Here is a 17,982-nt window from a genome sequence, read left to right as displayed (position 1 = left end):
AAACTATACTACAAAACTTAGCTAAGAAGTAATGCCAGAATCACATTTTTCAAGAATGAGTTTCTTATTAACTTTATGGGCTCAATCATTACAAATACACAAGTGATTTCATACAGGAGATCCATAGATTGAGGGTAGAAGTGTAGCAGATCAACAATTTGAAAAACCTAACGTCATCCTTTTCAGACACATAGAAGATCAAACAGCTGCATTTGACTGTTTTCTCAGTGCTTATAACATTTATTTTTTTTAAATGGTGATCTTGTGTAATACCATCAACCAAATTTAGCTAAGTTGGCATAGCAAGGTGTAAATTGCAATACCTGCTCTAGCAAAGTTCCTTGTATACGAGGGTATGTCTACACAGCAGCTGCGAGGGTATGTTTACACAGCATGTATGTCCTCTCAAGTGGACATACATGTACAAGCTCTGCTGGAGCTAGCATGCTTAAAATAGCAGCGTGGCTCTGATGGCACCGACAGTGGCTCTTGCTAGCTGCATGAGTACATATCCAGGGGTCAGGGAGGACTGTAATCAGGTGGCTAGTCCAAGCTGCTACCCTTGCCACTGCAGCCACAGTGCTATTTTTAGCATGCTGGCTCAAGCAAAGCTAGTGAATGTATGTCTATCTGAGCTGTGAATCATACCTTCTAGCTGCTGTGTAGACATACCCTCCAGAAGAAGTTCACTCCGATGAGGAAAAGGCAGTGCTTCCACAACTCATTCACAGTGCTTCCCAATAGGAGGAGCAGAGTGCACTCCCCTGCTGAAGCTCCACAAAGCTCTTACAGCAGGGGGTTCATCAGAGAATGGCCATGTCAACTGACTTTTCAGCTGCCTTAGCCGCCTTGACTGTTAAAACCAGCACTGCACACACCCATGATCCCGCATGTACACCCACCTAACTTGTAGCTGTTTTGTGCTTCAACAATCTGGTTCCCCAGTCAAGGTTCTGAGTTTGGTGGCATTATCAGAAATGCTTCCAGTTCCACGCGCAGGGCCAGGTAGGCAGGCAGAGCTTCAGAGTCTCAATGCGTGGATGAGACAATGGTGTAGAGAGGAGGGGTTCACGTTCATTAGGAACTGGGGAAACTTCTGGGATGGGAGGAGCCTATACAGGAGAGATGGGCTCCACCTAAACCAAAGTGGAACCAGACTGCTGGCACTAAACATTAAGAAGGTTGTAGAGCAGTTTTTAAACTAGGAGATGGGGGAAAGCCGACCGCTGCAGAGGAGCGTGTGGATCGGACACAGACTTTTCTTAGGGGAGAGTCTGATGATAGAGAATCTCCAGGTTATAGTCAGGAGCAGAGGACGGAAGAGGATAATGTAAGGGCCGGATCAGATGATAAACAGTCACATAAAAAAGAATCTGGCACATCAGAAAAAGGCAGGCTAATACACAGGGACAAGTTTTTAAAGTGCTTGTACACAAATGGCAGAAGTCTAAATAATAAGATGGGTGAACTAGAGTGCCTTGTGATAAAGGAGGATATTGATATAATAGGCATCACAGAAACCTGGTGGACTGAGAGCAATCAATGGGACACAATCATTCCGGGGTACAAAATATATCGGAAGGACAGAACAGGTCGTGCAGGGGGAGGAGTGGCACTAATATGTGAAAGAAACTGTAGATTCAAATGAAGTAAAAATCTTAAGCGAATCTACATGTTCCATAGAATCTCTATGGATAGAAATTTCATGCTCTAGTAAAAATATAACATTAGGGATCTATTATCGACCACCTGACCAGGACAGTAATAGTGATGATGAAATGCTAAGGGAAATTAGAGAGGCTATCAAAATTAAGAACCCAGTAATAGTGGGGGATTTCAATTATCCCCATATTGACTGGGAACATTTCACTTCAGGACGAAATGCAGAGATAAAATTTCTCGATACTTTAAATGACTGCTTCATGGAGCAGCTGGTACGGGAACCCACAAGGGGAGAGGCAACTCTAGATTTAATCCTGAGTGGAGCACAGGAGCTGGTCCAAGAGGTGACTATAGCAGGACCGCTTGGAAATAGTGACCATAATACAATAACATTCAACATCCCTGTGGTTGGAAGAACACCTCAACTGCCCAACACTGTGGCATTTAATTTCAAAAGGGGGAACTATACAAAAATGAGGGGGTTAGTTAGGCAAAAGTTAAAAGGTACAGTGACTAAAGTGAAATCCCTGCAAGTTGCATGGGCCCTTTTTAAAGACATCATAATAGAGGCCCAACTTCAATGTATACCCCAAATTAAGAAAAACAGTAAAAGAACTAAAAAAGAGCCACCGTGGCTTAACAACCATGTAAAAGAAGCAGTGAGAAATAAAAAGACTTCCTTTAAAAGGTGGAAGTCAAATCCTAGTGAGGCAAATAGAAAGGAGCACAAACACTGCCAACTTAAGTGCAAGAGTGTAATAAGAAAAGCCAAAGAGGAGTTTGAAGAACGGCTAGCCAAAAACTCTAAAGGTAATAACAAAATGTTTTTTAAGTACATCAGAAGCAGGAAGCCTGCTAAACAACCAGTGGGGCCCCTTGACGATCAAAATACCAAAGGAGCGCTTAAAGACGATAAAGTCATTGCGGAGAAACTAAATGGATTCTTTGCTTCAGTCTTCACGGCTGAGGATGTTAGGGAGATTCCCAAACCTGAGCTGGCTTTTGTAGGTGACAGATCTGAGGAACTGTCACAGATTGAAGTGTCACTAGAGGAGGTTTTGGAATTAACTGATAAACTCAACATTAACAAGTCACCGGGACCAGATGGCATTCACCCAAGAGTTCTGAAAGAACTCAAATGTGAAGTTGCGGAACTATTAACTAAGGTTTGTAACCTGTCCTTTAAATCTGCTTCGGTACCCAATGACTGGAAGTTAGCTAATGTAACGCCAATATTTTAAAAGGGCTCTAGGGGTGATCCCGGCAATTACAGACCGGTAAGTCTAATGTCGGTACCGGGCAAATTATTCGAAACAATAGTTAAGAATAAAATTGTCAGACACGTAGAAAAACAAACTGTTGAGCAATAGTCAACATGGTTTCTGTAAAGGGAAATCGTGTCTTACTAATCTATTAGAGTTCTTTGAAGGGGTCAACAAACATGTGGACAAGGGGGATCCGGTGGAGATAGTGTACTTAGATTTCCAGAAAGCCTTTGACAAGGTCCCTCACCAAAGGCTCTTACGTAAATTAAGCTGTCATGGGATAAAAGGAAAGGTCCTTTCATGGATTGAGAACTGGTTAAAGGACAGGGAACAAAGGGTAGGAATTAATGGTAAATTCTCAGAATGGAGAGGGGTAACTAGTGGTGTTCCCCAAGGGTCAGTCCTAGGACCAATCCTATTCAATTTATTCATAAATGATCTGGAGAAAGGGGTAAACAGTGAGGTGGCAAAGTTTGCAGATGATACTAAACTGCTCAAGATAGTTAAGACCAAAGCAGATTGTGAAGAACTTCAAAAAGATCTCACAAAACTAAGTGATTGGGCAACAAAATGGCAAATGAAATTTAATGTGGATAAATGTAAAGTAATGCACATTGGAAAAAATAACCCCAACTATACATACAACATGATGGGGGCTAATTTAGCTACAACGAGTCAGGAAAAAGATCTTGGAGTCATCGTGGATAGTTCTCTGAAGATGTCCACGCAGTGTGCAGAGGCGGTCAAAAAAGCAAACAGGATGTTAGGAATAATTAAAAAGGGGATAGAAAATAAGACTGAGAATATATTATTGCCCTTATATAAATCCATGGTACGCCCACATCTTGAATACTGTGTACAGATGTGGTCTCCTCACCTCAAAAAAGATATTCTAGCACTAGAAAAGGTTCAGAAAAGGGCAACTAAAATGATTAGGGGTTTAGAGAGGGTCCCATATGAGGAAAGATTAAAGAGGCTAGGACTCTTCAGCTTGGAAAAGAGAAGACTAAGGGGGGATATGATAGATGTATATAAAATCATGAGTGATGTTGAGAAAGTGGATAAGGAAAAGTTATTTACTTATTCCCATAATACAAGAACTAGGGGTCACCAAATGAAATTAATAGGCAGCAGGTTTAAAACAAATAAAAGGAAGTTCTTCTTCACGCAGCGCACAGTCAACTTGTGGAACTCCTTACCTGAGGAGGTTGTGAAGGCTAGGACTATAACAATGTTTAAAAGGGGACTGGATAAATTCATGGTGGCTAAGTCCATAAATGGCTATTAGCTAGGATGGGTAAGAATGGTGTCCCTAGCCTCTGTTCGTCAGAGGATGGAGATGGATGGCAGGAGAGAGATCACTTGATCATTGCCTGTTAGGTTCACTCCCTCTGGGGCACCTGGCATTGGCCACTGTCGGTAGACAGATACTGGGCTAGATGGACCTTTGGTCTGACCCGGTACGGCCATTCTTATGTTCGGGTTACAGAAACTCTGACTATTTCAAAGTGCATAAGTCGGTCAGTTTTCATTTTTGAAATACCATAGCAAAAGCACTTATTCTATATTAAAAAATTTTTAAAAACTAAATGTTTGTAACATCACTGTAGAGTTTTAAAACCTACATAATTCTTAACATACAAACTCCAAAAACAACTGTTGGGAAGGGATTTTTTTTTGGTAATGGCCACCCTTTCCTAATGTAATGTCTTGCCAATAAAGTTAGAGAAGAATAAAAATAAAAGTTTAGCTTATCAGAAATGTTAAGTGGTAAATAGAAACTATTTAATAAAACTTCCACAGCCTGAAAAAATACTTTGAAGTTTTGGTCAAGTATAATTAAATTGCAGTATCACTTTCTCTGAAGTTAGACTGGAAAAACCCTGCTGTGCAGTAAACGCTTTTGTTTTTCACCACAACACATTTTGCAGTGTGTTATAAAAGCATAAAAGCATTTTAATTGTTAAAACACTTGTTTTTCACAAATCCCAATTTCCCCACATGCAAACTATAAGCAGTCTAGCATGGGGACAGACAGGATATCCTCAAACACCTATATAACAAGTAAACATTTAAGCAACATAGAAGTAAAAAGGGGGAACACCTATTTCAAATGTCCTAGAGTGGCAGATGGGGAGAATTCTACCTCAGAATAAAAACCCACTCTGAAAATACATCATGGACTTTTTGTATCAAAATTCCATTTCCTATTTTTTTTAATGCTGGCATTTACATGAGATGAACTGCCAATATATTTAATGACATGATCACCAACTAAACTAGTCTCTCTTGCATTAGTTCAAACAGGACTCTAGTTCTTTTTTGGTTACTGCTACTAGCATTTCAAAGAAACAAAAATGAGATTTTTATTAAAAGTGTGTTTACTATGCTTCATCAAAACTTCTTCTGTGTGGTTGTTGTAATTTACTGTACAGTAGTAGCATTTATTAAAATGTTTTGGGGTTGATTTGTAGGGCTATTTTCCATTCACACATAATTTATAACTCCAAAAAGTTTTAATTTTAGACATATACCATCTTGAACATTAAGTTTCAGACAAGGATTCCTATTGACCTTTGCTAATTGCATTCAGCATTGCTTCTCAAATAAATAAGAACCCTCCAGGTTCATTTTCATTTCAAGTCCTGATTATTTCCACTACATAAATTTTCTCTATTTAAGAATAGTTATTAGATACTGTCAGTCTCAGTGTTCTTTTTCAAGTTGATCAAAATCATTTTGATAGCTGGGGAGAAGGTCTTCTCACTGATCAGTAACTGGTTAAAAGTCAGAATACAAAGGGTCGGAATAAATGGTATGTTTTCATGGTGGAGAGAGATAAACAGCTGGTCCCTCAAGGATACATACTGGGACCTGTGCTGTTCAACATATTCATAATTGATCTGGAAAAAGGGGTAAACAGTGAGATGGCAAAGTTTGCAGATGATACAGAATTACTCAAGATAGTTAAGTCCAAAGTTGACCAAAGAGTTACAAAGAGATCTCATTAAATGGGTGACTGGGAAACAAAATGGCAGATGAAATTCAATGTTGATAAATGCAAAATAATGCATATTGGAAAACATAATCCCAGCTATACATACAAAATAAGGGGGTATAAATCAGTTGTTACCGCCCATGAAAGAGATCTTGGGACCATTGCGGATAGTTCTCCGAAAACATCTGCTCAGGATACCAGGCTAGATGGAACATTGGACTGACCCAGTATGGTCATTCTTATGTTCTTATTTTGATCCGATGCTGTCATTTTGCACTAAAGACGCACTCACATGGGGCACCAGGCATCTCCTGTTTAGTGTGCTCAGAATTTAATTCCCAGTGACTTCAATGGAAATGAAGGCACTCCTTCAAAGAACGGGAGGAGGGGATTGTTTTTTATAATACTACCACAGACATGATACTAAACCATACATTTACAAGCCATGTATTACAAAACATGTTCTTTAAGCTGTGTTGATACTAACCTGTAACAATAGCAGTATGTTCATCTCCACATGATATATACAAAGGCTTGTCATTTTTAAACCAAAACTTGCTAGGAATATTTTCTGCAAATTTGCTTTTTCCAAATGTGAAAACAGCACCTGATTCTAAAACATAAATAAGACAGTTTCAGTATTAGTGCAAATTAGTTATACCTCATTTATCCAAAATAGTAACTTCCCATTAATCTAAGCATCCTTTTTATTTTCCACTGTCTTTTTATATTTCTTTAATTCTCTTCAAGCTCTGGTGGTTTCTCTCAGTCAGCTTCCTCAAGGCTACCATTTTTAGGATCACATTTTCTTCCCTCCATTCCTTCCTAGTCTCATGGGCTTTGCTAATAGATTAGATACAGATGTAGATATATTTTGCTTTAAGAATATAATCAAGTTCTTTTGTCCTTTACCACTATCCTCTAAGAAATACAGCAATATTGCCACATGTAAGAGGGCTTAAAAAAAAGGAAAAATTTGACACAAAAAAGTAAAACACAAAAAGCTCATCCTGAAAGCAGGTTGAGACCAAAAAAAAAAAAAATCTCACTTACGTTTACACTTGAATTCAAACAGGTTTTCCAAATTGGATTAGACAGAGAGACTGAAAAGGTTGACAGGCTCCAAATCTGACCACTCTTCCTCACTCATCTGAAAAGATACATTTGCTCTAAAAATTGCCCCCTAAAAGCAAGACTCTCAGCCCTTGAAAACAAGGGCTGCCAAAACCCACTTGCATTTTAAAATTATGATCTTCAAAAATCCAACCCTAGAGATCTTTATTTCTAACACTCACAATTCTTCCCACTTCGAAGAGCAAAAGTCTCAAGTTTATTGTGTTAAAATCATGTAGCATAAGTGCTTTTTTAAACCTTTTAAATAAATAGAAGGCACTCTCAAAGTGCAATATATTAGAGTATCTCAAAATGCTTTATAAACAGTTATGAATTAAGCTCTTACCATAACCTTTGAATTTGAAATAAATACATTATCCTCATAGTACAGGTGGGGAAATGGACATTTAAATTGAAGGATTTGCCCAACATCATGCAGGAAGACTGTGACAAAGCCAAGAACCAGGACCAGAACTCAGATCTCCTAACTGTGAGTCCTGTGCTTTAACCATTATACCATTCTTCCGCAAAAAGAATTTTCATTGATTTGAAAGGTGAAAGCCCTATACATACAAAACCACATACCCCTCATGCCTATACACACATATACATACAGTAATGGATGAAGTAATATTCATGACTGTTCCTGTAAAATACTGTCATATAGTTCTAGAGATATTGGTTACATTGAAAATTAATAAACAACTGTAATGCTGCATTTCTTTCTATTGTGCTATTTCCCCCCAACATTCCCAACTTTGTTTCTTAGCTTCAATTTCTAATGCTCAACATTTAAAGTCTTCTTAAAGGAGTTTTCCCTGCATTTAGGAAGAATGTGCTTATTTTACACATCAGTTTGTTCAGGATACATTCCAGAACTGCATCTGCTGCCCACAGAGCTTTGAGATTTTCATAGCTTTCTCTACTGAAAACTAGCATTAGTGCAGGAGAATGAAAAAAGGGGGAAGGGGGTCCAGTACCCACCTCCACTGCAACTGACAGCTCCACCATCGCTGGCAGCTCAGAGCTCCAGCGGCCCCATTACCTGCAGCAGATTGGAGCTCTGAGTCCCGTCCCCTGACGGCTGGGATCTGCAGGGGCCCACCACCCATAGTGGCTCAGAGCGCCAGGGCCCCCACCAGCTGACATCTTCAGCCCCAACTGCCCCAGGACAGAAGCAGAAAATGTCACAGAATACGTGACTTCCGTGACATAATCTTAGCCTTAATTATAGATGACAATTTCCTGATTCAAAAACTGTTGCACCCAACATGGGGGAATTCTTTATTAGACTTTGTCTAAATAGAATAAAGAGGAACTGATCACAGAACTAAAAATTTATGGTAGCTTAGATACAAGTGATCATGACTTGATCACAATGATAATGTTCCAACAGAATAAAGTTCAGACCAGTAATATATATACTTGGTACTTTAATAGGGCCAGTTTCACAAAGTTGAAAACAATTATGAGCCAAATCAATTGGGAGGATGAATTTAATCAAAAAAATGTGAATGATAATTGGGAATCATTTAAGAACACTTTACGAGAGGCCCAAAAAAGCCACCAATTGAGGAAGAAGGCCATACTGATTTAAAAAATGACCAGGTTTAGACAGGAAGTGAAGGCAGCTATAAAAAAAAATTAAGTATAAATCAAATGGAAGAACTGGGAAGCTGATGGTAATAAATATAAATCAGAAGTAAGGAACTGCATAAAGCTGATAAGGGAAGCAAAGGTACACAAGGAGAAATCTATGGCCTGCAGAGTTAAGGCTAATAAGGAGGAGTTTTTTTAAAATATATTAAGAACAAAAAGAATTCTGACAATGGTATTGGTCCATTACAAGATTGAAACAGTAGAATTATCAATAATGCAAAAAAGGCAGAAGTGTTCAATAAGTATTTCTGCTCTGTATTTGAGGAAAAAACAGATGATATAGTTTCATCGTATCATGACAACACTCTCCCCATTCCACTAGTATCTCTGGAGGATGCTAGACAGAACCTACTAAAATCATACATTTTTAAAACAGCTGGTCTAGATAACTTGTATCCAAGAGTTGGCTGAGGAGCTTGCTGAACTGTTAATGTTGATTTTTAATACATCTTGGAGCTCTGGGGAAGTTCCAGAAGACTGGAAGAAAGTTAATATGTCAGATTTTAAAAACATAAACGGGATTACCCGAGTAATTATAGGCCTGTCAACATGACATCAATCCCAGGCATGATAGTGAAATGGCTGATACAGGTCTCTAATAAAGAAATAAGGAGGGTAACATACTTAATGCAAATCAATATGGGTTTATGGAAAATAGATCCTGTCAGATTAATTTGAGATTTTCTTTATGAGATTACAAATTTGGTTGATAAAAATAGTTTTGGTGTAACAGACAGATTTCTGTAAGGCATTTGACTTGGTACAACACAAAATTTTGATTAAAAAACTAGAATGATATAAAATTAACAAGATACATTAAATGGATTAAAAATGGCTAACTACTAGGTCTCAAAATCTGATTGTAAACAGGGAATCATCATAGAGCGGGTGTGTTTCTAGCGGGATCGGTTCTTGGCCTTGTGCTATTTAACATTTGTATCAATGACCTGGAAGAAACCATAAAATCATCACTGGTAAGTATACAGATGACAACAATTGGATGGTAAATAATGAAGAAGATAGGTCACTGATTCTGAGCAATCTGGAGCGCTTGGTCAACTGGGGACAAGCAAACAATAAGCATTTTAATACAACTAATGTATATCCCCAGGAACAAAGAATGTAGGCCACAGGTACAGAATGGGAGGCTCTATCATGGGAAGCAATGACTCTGAAAAAGATGGGGGGGTTCTGGTGGACAACCAGCAGAATGTGAGCTCCCAGGGTGATGATGTGTCCAAAACGGCTAATACAATTTTAGAATGCATAAATAAGGGGATTTTGAGTAGGAACAGAGAGGTTATTTTACCTCTATATTTGGCACTGGTTCGACTGCTGCTGGAATACTATGTCCATTTCTGGTACCCACAATTCAAGAAGGATGTTGATGAATTGGAGAGGGTTTTGAGAAGAATCACAAGAATGATTAAAGGATCAGAAATCATGCCTTATAGTGATAGACTCAAAGAGCTCACTCTGTTCAACTTAACAAAGAAAAGGCTAAGGGTGATTTGATTACAGTCAATAAGTATCTACCTGGGGAATAAACATTTTATAATGGGGTCTTCAATCTAGCAGAGAAAGGGATAACATGATTAATGGTTGGAAGTTGAAGCTAGACAAATTCAGACTGGAATAAATTTAACAGTGAGAGTAATTAACCATTGAAACAATTCACCCAGGGTCCTGGTGGACTCTCCATCACTTGCCGTTTTTAAATCAAGACTGAATGTTTTTCTAAAAGATATGCTCTAGGACAGGGGTAGGCAACCTATGGCATGAGTGCCAAAGGTGGCACGCAAGCTGATTTTCAGTGGCACTCACACTACCCGGATCCTGGCCACCGGTCCAGGGGGCTCTGCATTTTAATTTAATTTTAAATGAAGCTTCTTAAACATTTTAAAAACCATATTTACTTTACATACAACAATAGTTTAGTTATACATTATAGGCTTATAGAAAGAGACCTTCTAAAAATGTTAAAATGTATTACTGGCATGTGAAACCTTAAAGAAAGAGTGAATAAATGAAGACTCGGCACACCACTTCTGAAAGGTTGCCAACCCCTGCTCTAGGAACTATTTTGGGAAAGTTCTGTAGTGTGTGTTATACAGGAAGTCAGACGAGATGATCACAATGGCTCCTTCTGGCCTTGGAATCTATTGAAAGTATCTTTTTTTTACTATATCCACAATGCTACTCTTAAACTAATAAATATTAACCAAAAGTGTGGTCTTAATTTTTGCCTTTGTCCCCCTACAGAGAGGTGTCCATTTTCCATGTCATTTGGATATGCTTAGACCAGGGGCGGCCAACCAAGCCTGAGAAGGAGCCAGAATTTACCAATGTACATTGCCAAAGAGCCACAGTAATATGTCAGCAGCCCCCCATCAGCTCCCTGCCCTCCCGCTCCCAGCGCCTCCCACCCACCAGCAGCCCTGCCAATTAGCGCCTCCCCCTCCCTCCCTGCACCTCCCGATCAGCTGTTTCCTTGTGTGCAGGACGCTTGGGAGGAGAGAAGGCATGTCAGGCTCAGGAGAGGGTATGGGAAGGGGTGGAGTGGGGGCAGGGCCTGTGGCAGAGCCAGGGGTTGAGCAGTGAGCACTCCCCGGCACATTGGAAAGCTGGTGCCTATAGCGCCAGCCCCAGAGTCAGTGCCTATACAAGGAGACGCATATTAACTTCTGAAGAACCACAGGTTGGCCACCCCTGGCTTAGAGTGATTCCCTTGACATTAATATCAGGGCAGAGGTGTTTGCCAAGCTGAATAGTAGCATATTTTGTTCTGTTAAGAGCCCTATGGCTGAAAATATATATATATACAGTAAAAGTTTTTTTTTCCCCAGCATCTTGGGGGAACGGGTGGTGCCAGTAAGTAAAAAATGATGGTTAACTAAGAGGAAGGGAGTTTGGGTGCAAGCGGGGGTGCGGGGCACAGGCTCTGGGAGGGAGTTTGGGTGCAGAAGGGGGCTCGGGACAGCAGGTTGGGATACGGGAGAGGATGCAGGGTGCTGGATCCAGGGGGGTGCTCATCTCGGGCGGCTCCCCGCAAGTGGCAACCTGTCCTGGCTGCTCCTAGAAGGAGGCATGGCACCAGATAAAACAGCTTTTACTGTATTCTCAATTCAGTACACACAAAAAAGGCAGAGGTAGTCACAATTTGCACTGCATCAGGTAATCACATCATAAAACACATACTTTGAAAACTTATTCAATGCTAAATTTAGCAATTTAGTAAATATCTTCATAATATTTCCCAGGATAACAATACAACTTGTAATACTAAAACAGGGTTCAGAAATAACTAGATGAGTTCATTGAGGATAAGTCCATCAATGGCTATTAGGCAGCATGGGCAGGGATGCTAAACTATGCTCTGACGTGTTTGACAGAAGCTGGGAATGGGCAACAGGGGATGGAACAATTGATGATTACCTGTTCTGTTCATTCCCTCTGGGGCACCTGGCATTGGTCACTGTCAGAAGACAGAATACTGGGCTAGATGGACCATTGGTCTGACCCAGTACGGCCGTTGTTATGTTCTTAACACATAGCAAGATTACTCAGATATTTTAGCTCCAATTGACATTATTATAAAATGTCATAGACTAAGCCACATTCTTTACCAGCTGGAAAATTGCCAGGATAAGATTTTAAATATGTTTTATTAGTTTCCAGGGACAATATTTTCTTTGCCTAACTTATTTTTTTCTTTTCTAAACACATTTTGTACGACAGCAGTTGCTCTGCAACAGACACTTTATTTTATTTACCCAGGGAAAAAAACCCATAGAATAAACAGCTTTATATGGAATTACATAAGGAACACCATACCCGGAGGGCTCAATGGTCAGCCGGGGCTGATACCTTTCTTCAACAGAGGTGAGTGTGATGCATCTCAGAAAAAAGCATTAGAAAACTAAATCCATATAATTGTGTGCTACTATGATGGGGGAAGGGGCACTTGCATCTAACCTCAGCCAGAAGTTATCTTATGATCTGTAGCATTAAAACCGATAAACCTAGACGGATATCACTAGTTAGGATAAAAATGAACCACCTATAATAGGGGCTACAATTCTTACTAGCTCTCAAGAGGACACTGTGTGGCCCAAATTGCAAAAGGTAAAAACCAAACATGCAGCAATGAGGTATCACTAACTTCTAACAAGAGCCTGCAGGTTGGCCAAAGAAAAGTACCAACGTTCCACCCGCGAACGCCCCGGGGCGGGAGAACAGCTGGGCCTGAGCCGGGCTCTCCCCGCAGCGCCCCGGGGGTGTGTGTGGGTGTCTGGGTGGGTGGGTGTGTGTCATTGTTGTACCCGCCCCGCAGCGCCCCGGGCAGCCCGTACACGGGAGTCGGGATCCTTCCGCGGAAATACTCAGACACCGCAGCCCCGGGGAAGCCGGGGGGATGGGGGGGGGGGGTTGAAGCCCAGCGGCGCAGGCACCCGGGCGGGAGGGGCGCGACACACACGCCGGGCACGGGACGGAGCAGCCCCGCCTGCAGGAGAAATCCGGGGCCCGGGCACTTTGCTCACCCGGAGGCTGCCCGTGTTCCGGGCGGGGGGGGCAGCTCGCCCCTGCCCCGCCGGGGGACACACTCAGCCCGCGCCCCCCCCCCCCGGCTGGGTCACAGCGAGCGAGCGGGCGGGCGAGGGACCCGCACCCCCAGGGACCCGGGAGACTCACCGGGCACCGGCTCCTCCGCCTCCCCCATGGCGGCTCGGGCTCCGGCGCTGGGGGGGGGGAGGGTCCCGGAAGTAAACAAACCTCCTGCCACTAGCAACGGGAGGCGGGGCCCGGCCACGGAGAGCCGCGCGCGCCCCCTGCCGGCCGGCGCTGGGCTCGGGCCGGGGGCTCCCGGACTGTCCGGCTTTGGGCACCGGCCCGGGGGCTGGGGGCGAGGCGGGGTTTGGGGGCGGGGCCGGCTGCAGGGTTCTCTGCCCTGCTGGGCTCTGAGGGGAGGTCTGGGCTGCCCCGTGAGCCCCGGCTCCCAGCCACGTGCCTGCCCAAACCTCGCTCCGCCCTGCACACAGCAGCCCCCGGCCCTGAGCTGCGGCGGTGCAGCCCTGGCTGGCTCCGTCACCCCGCAGGGGAGTTAGGAGCCGGGCTCCACTTTAACTGGGGCTGCGGCCTGCCCTTGTGCTGTATGCGTGCCGGGGGATAACGCCAGGGCTGATTAGGGTGACCAGATCAGAGGATATCGGGACACATGGAGGGAGGGATCTGCTGGCGGAGCAAAAAAAAAAAAAGGGGGGGCTATCAACTGGGAAAGAATCCCACTCAGAACATCTCTGTACACAGAGCCCTGGCACATGGCCCCAGCCACACACTGGGGCAGTGCAGAAACAGGGATGGCACAGTAACACATGTTACCAGGTGATCAGACCCAGGTACCATCACCCATATTAACTGTGCAGAGCAGCAAAGAAAAACCCGCAGCTGGCCCATGCCTTGTCAGCCAACTTGGGCTAACAGGGTTTGGGCAGTTTCATTACTGTATAAATTTCCAGGCTGGGTCCTGAGCTCTGGGACTCTCCCACCAGTCCAGAAGTCTACACAGCAATGAAACAGCCCCACAGCCTGAGCCCAAGTCGTGGCAGCTCTGGGTTTTTCTTTGCTGTGTAGACAAATCCTAAGAGATTATCTCCCACTGATGGGATGCACTCCTTGGTTTTATCCTTCCCATATGGCTTTTTTCACACGTCTAATCAGACTGGTATAAAAAGGGTGGTGGTAATCTCCCACACATCCACCATTTTTGGCACCAAACTGAGCCATAGTAGATTCATAATATGATCCTCCCTCTCCTTTCATGTATGCTTGGACAGCAGTGGAAGAGTTAAGCATGTGGACATTTACGTCTTCAAGCTTGGGCACCTGAGTTGACATCTCATTTAGTAGTTTACAACTCTCATAGCTAGTGTTTCGGTATCTCTGGAGCTGTAGGCATATTTCACTGCATCATTTCTCTGCAACCGTATGGACTAATAACATTTTCCAGCTTTCATTTTATAAAAAACAGTAAGTAAGAGGTTACCCCCCAAAAAGGAAAAATGCAGTTGCCAACCTTGCATGGCTTGGCCCAATTCAAGGCCTGGTACTGGAGAAACAGAATTTGAAGACAGGAGGGCTAAGTGAAAATAGCCAACGATTTTCAGTCTTTCAAAAAAGTACTTGTAAAATTTATGGGTTGCATGTCATAAGTTCCTTTTTGAAAAACAGTTGCAATATAGCCATTTTGGCACATGCACAATTGCACACTTTTGTCCAGTCATTTGATCTTCTTTGTAAGGAAATTTCAGCATTTGAAATTTCACAAATGTGAAGGTTTTGCTCAAACACAAGGACAGGTTTTGGTCACATTTATGGAATGCTTCGCTCCCCTCTCCCTCCCTGACATTTCACAAATGTTTCAGATTTCCATAGGTTTTGGATTCACAATAAGTATTTTTCACAGTCATAGGTCCAACCCTGCAAAGTTTACACACATGCTTAACTTCTTTACGCATATGAGTAAACCCTTTTGAATTCAATTGAGTGCTCATGTGCATATAAGTTATTGCTGGGTCAATGGCTTAATTTGGAATCATTGGGCCTGATTCTCCACAGTTTTGCAGTCTGGGCAGTTATTTCGTCCTTATGCAAAATGAGCACAAAGCAATAGTAAATTGCTAGTCCAATCACTAACACTAACCAAACATGTTTTCAGGTTGTAGCAGCTAGATGCATCTGAGGCTATGTCTATGCTGCACTTTCGTCAGTAAAACTTTTGTCGGTCAAGGGTGTGAAAAAACACACTCCTGACTGACAGAAGTTTTACTGACAAAAAGCCTTGGTGTGGACAGTATTATGTCAGCGGGAGACATTCTCCTGCCAACAAAGCTACTACCCCTCATTGGGGATGGTTTTATTTAGAGCTCTCCTCTGCTGCTGTAAGGTGCACAATGAAGACGTAGCCTTAGTTTTGCCCATTGGTTCTGAGCTCATATTTTATAAAAGGTGTTTCCAATCTAGCCAGATTGCTCATTTGAAGCTTTATTTTCCCGTTATTCTCAAATATTAAGCTTGTACATTAAGTGAGAAAGATTTACTTTTCCAACTGTTAAGATGTCAATTTTCAGTCTCAGCAACACTAAAAATTGAGTGAAAACAAAATGGAAAGGTACTTTAGAGACAACTTGTAGCAGAATAGGTTATGATAGGGTTTTTTTCCACACTTACATTTTTAACAAATACTCTCTCCCACTTTTGATTTTAGTTAAATAGCTCCATCACATGCATCAGAAGAGTCTCTGAACACTTTCAGAGTTGCCCACGTTCTTCAATCATCAGCTTCCCCCTGACATGTATGACAGCTGTAGAATTAGCAGTTTTCTTGGAACAAGATTACTTACAGCAAGAAGTCAACAAGCAAGGAGAAGGGGGAGCAGTTGATGAGGATGTCTTGCACTTTTCCATGCTCCATGACTTTTGATGGCAGCTGAGCTACTTTTACACATGACTCAAGCTTTAAAGCAAAGACATTCTCCATTGAGGCCAACTTCCCGTATTTCATTCATCATTGTCACTCAGTCTCTAATTAGGTTATTATTCTATCAGTCAATGCTACTTCTGTTGATGAGTCTCAGCAAGGCTAACCTTACCATGAGGCGAACTGAGGCCTCAGGTGCCAGACTGTGCGGGGGGCAGGCCACTAGGACCCAGAGTGTGGGAAATTGTGTCTGCTGCTGGTGCATATGTATTCTCTCTACTCTAGATGCACAGAGATGTGGAGTGCTGTGCTGGAGGAAGAAGAGACACAACAGGCAGGCAGGAGAAAAGGTAAGAGAGAATAACAGAAAGCAGCAGGAGCTGTAGGGGGATAGAGGAGGAGGAGCCTCTTATGTACCTCTCTAGCACCCCAGGAGCCTGGACTGATTAACACCAGATTCTCAGGGAGCTTCCTGTTTCCTGCTGCTTCCCTTAACCCACTTGAGGAGAACAGGCAGTCAACTGAAGTAGTAGGAGCCAGTTAGGCCTTTAAGACGCTGAGATGTTCCCTCACTCAGGCCCTGCTACCAGCCTGCTTATTTGTCCCCTTCAATTAAGTGTTGAGAGCCACTACAGCTGGCACAGAACAGCAGTCATGAGTGAGAGAAGAAAACTCCCCTCTGAGGCAGCATTCAGAAAAAGAAAGAAAGCACAGGAAGCTTTTCTATTTAAGCAGGAAGGAGCCTTCCTGAGATACATAGACACAAATGTTCACGGTGAGCCTTCCAGCCCCAGTGAGGATGTCAGTGGTGAGGAGATGCCTGATCTTCCAGTTAGTCAGAGTGCACGTGGCCTGGCAGCAACTGCAGCATCCATATCTCCATCTCAAATGGATGTAAACATGCACATTCCTGAAGAAAAGTGTAGATCAGAGAAGAGTGTGGTGGAAATGCAAGAAACTGCTGCTGCTGAGTTTAGTTCCTTAAGTCTAGGTGATCCAGGACTGTGGACCCATTTGAGCAGTAGACTGAGGGACTTCCTTGTACTGCAAGGGCCACAGCAAGTAAAAAGCTTCATGTTCCCCAAAGACAATGAAAATTGAAGTTTCCATCCAACACGTTACTGGCGTGAAATCCCCAATGGTGACAAAGTGGAGAGGCCATGGTTTATGGCCAGAATGCTGCATACTGTTTTTGTTGCAAACTTTTCCAGTCTAATGTTCCAGCCACATTGGGTTCTACAGGAACAAAGGACTGGAAAAATCTGGCTAGAAATGTGGCATGCCATGAGAAGGTAGCAAATCACCAGAGAGCATTCCATAGATGGAAAGAGCTTGAGATGAGACTAAGGTTAAAGGCCACCATAGATGATCAGCATCAAGAGAAGATTGCATCAGAGTCTCTTTACTGGCAAAATGTTCTGAAAAGGCTCATTACCATTGTGATTGCCAATTTGACCTGCATGTGTGTTTGCGCTTTAACTGGTAAAGTTGTTTGGTAAGTCATTTAGTTAGTGAACCATCAACAAATTCTGAAAGCCACTAATCCAGGGATTTCCCTACACCACCGAGCTACCCCATAACTTCCAGTGGTCAAACAATGCAGATAAAAACCTAATGAGTCCTCCCACTCTCCTACATAGGAACTGGACGACTGGATCAAGCCTTAGGTCTATCTACTACCCTATCCTGTATCCAACAGCAGTCAGCACCAGATGCTTCAGAAATAGGTGCAAGAATCTCATAGTAGGATAGTCTGTCCCATACATTAGGTTTCATCCTAATTGCTAATAGTTAGGGATTGGTTTCAA

General features: G+C 42.5%; 1 protein-coding gene across 3 annotated transcripts in view; it reads right to left on the bottom strand.

Moving 5' to 3' along the window:
- RPGR (retinitis pigmentosa GTPase regulator) overlaps window positions 1-13,434 on the bottom strand; it is a 98,143-nt gene extending 84,709 nt beyond the window's left edge. For 2 of the 3 annotated variants that reach the window (XM_045002725.1, XM_045002726.1), the window contains exons 1-2: window positions 13,390-13,423; window positions 6,413-6,538 (exon numbers count right to left, since the gene is read on the bottom strand). In XM_045002725.1, the coding sequence (XP_044858660.1) occupies window positions 6,413-6,538; window positions 13,390-13,417 (154 nt within the window). In that variant the 5' untranslated portion in view covers window positions 13,418-13,423. Of the gene's footprint in view, window positions 1-6,412; window positions 6,539-6,978; window positions 7,076-13,389 lie in introns of all 3 variants that reach the window. The other variant, XM_045002727.1, reaches the window with a different exon arrangement.
- Between the last annotated feature and the right edge of the window lie 4,548 nt (window positions 13,435-17,982).

This window comes from Mauremys mutica, chromosome 1 (assembly GCF_020497125.1).
Source record: "Mauremys mutica isolate MM-2020 ecotype Southern chromosome 1, ASM2049712v1, whole genome shotgun sequence".
In the NCBI taxonomy this organism is placed as follows: domain Eukaryota; kingdom Metazoa; phylum Chordata; order Testudines; family Geoemydidae; genus Mauremys; species Mauremys mutica.
The sequence above is the reverse complement of the archived record's forward strand: the minus strand, read 5'-3'. Positions and strand labels throughout refer to the sequence as shown.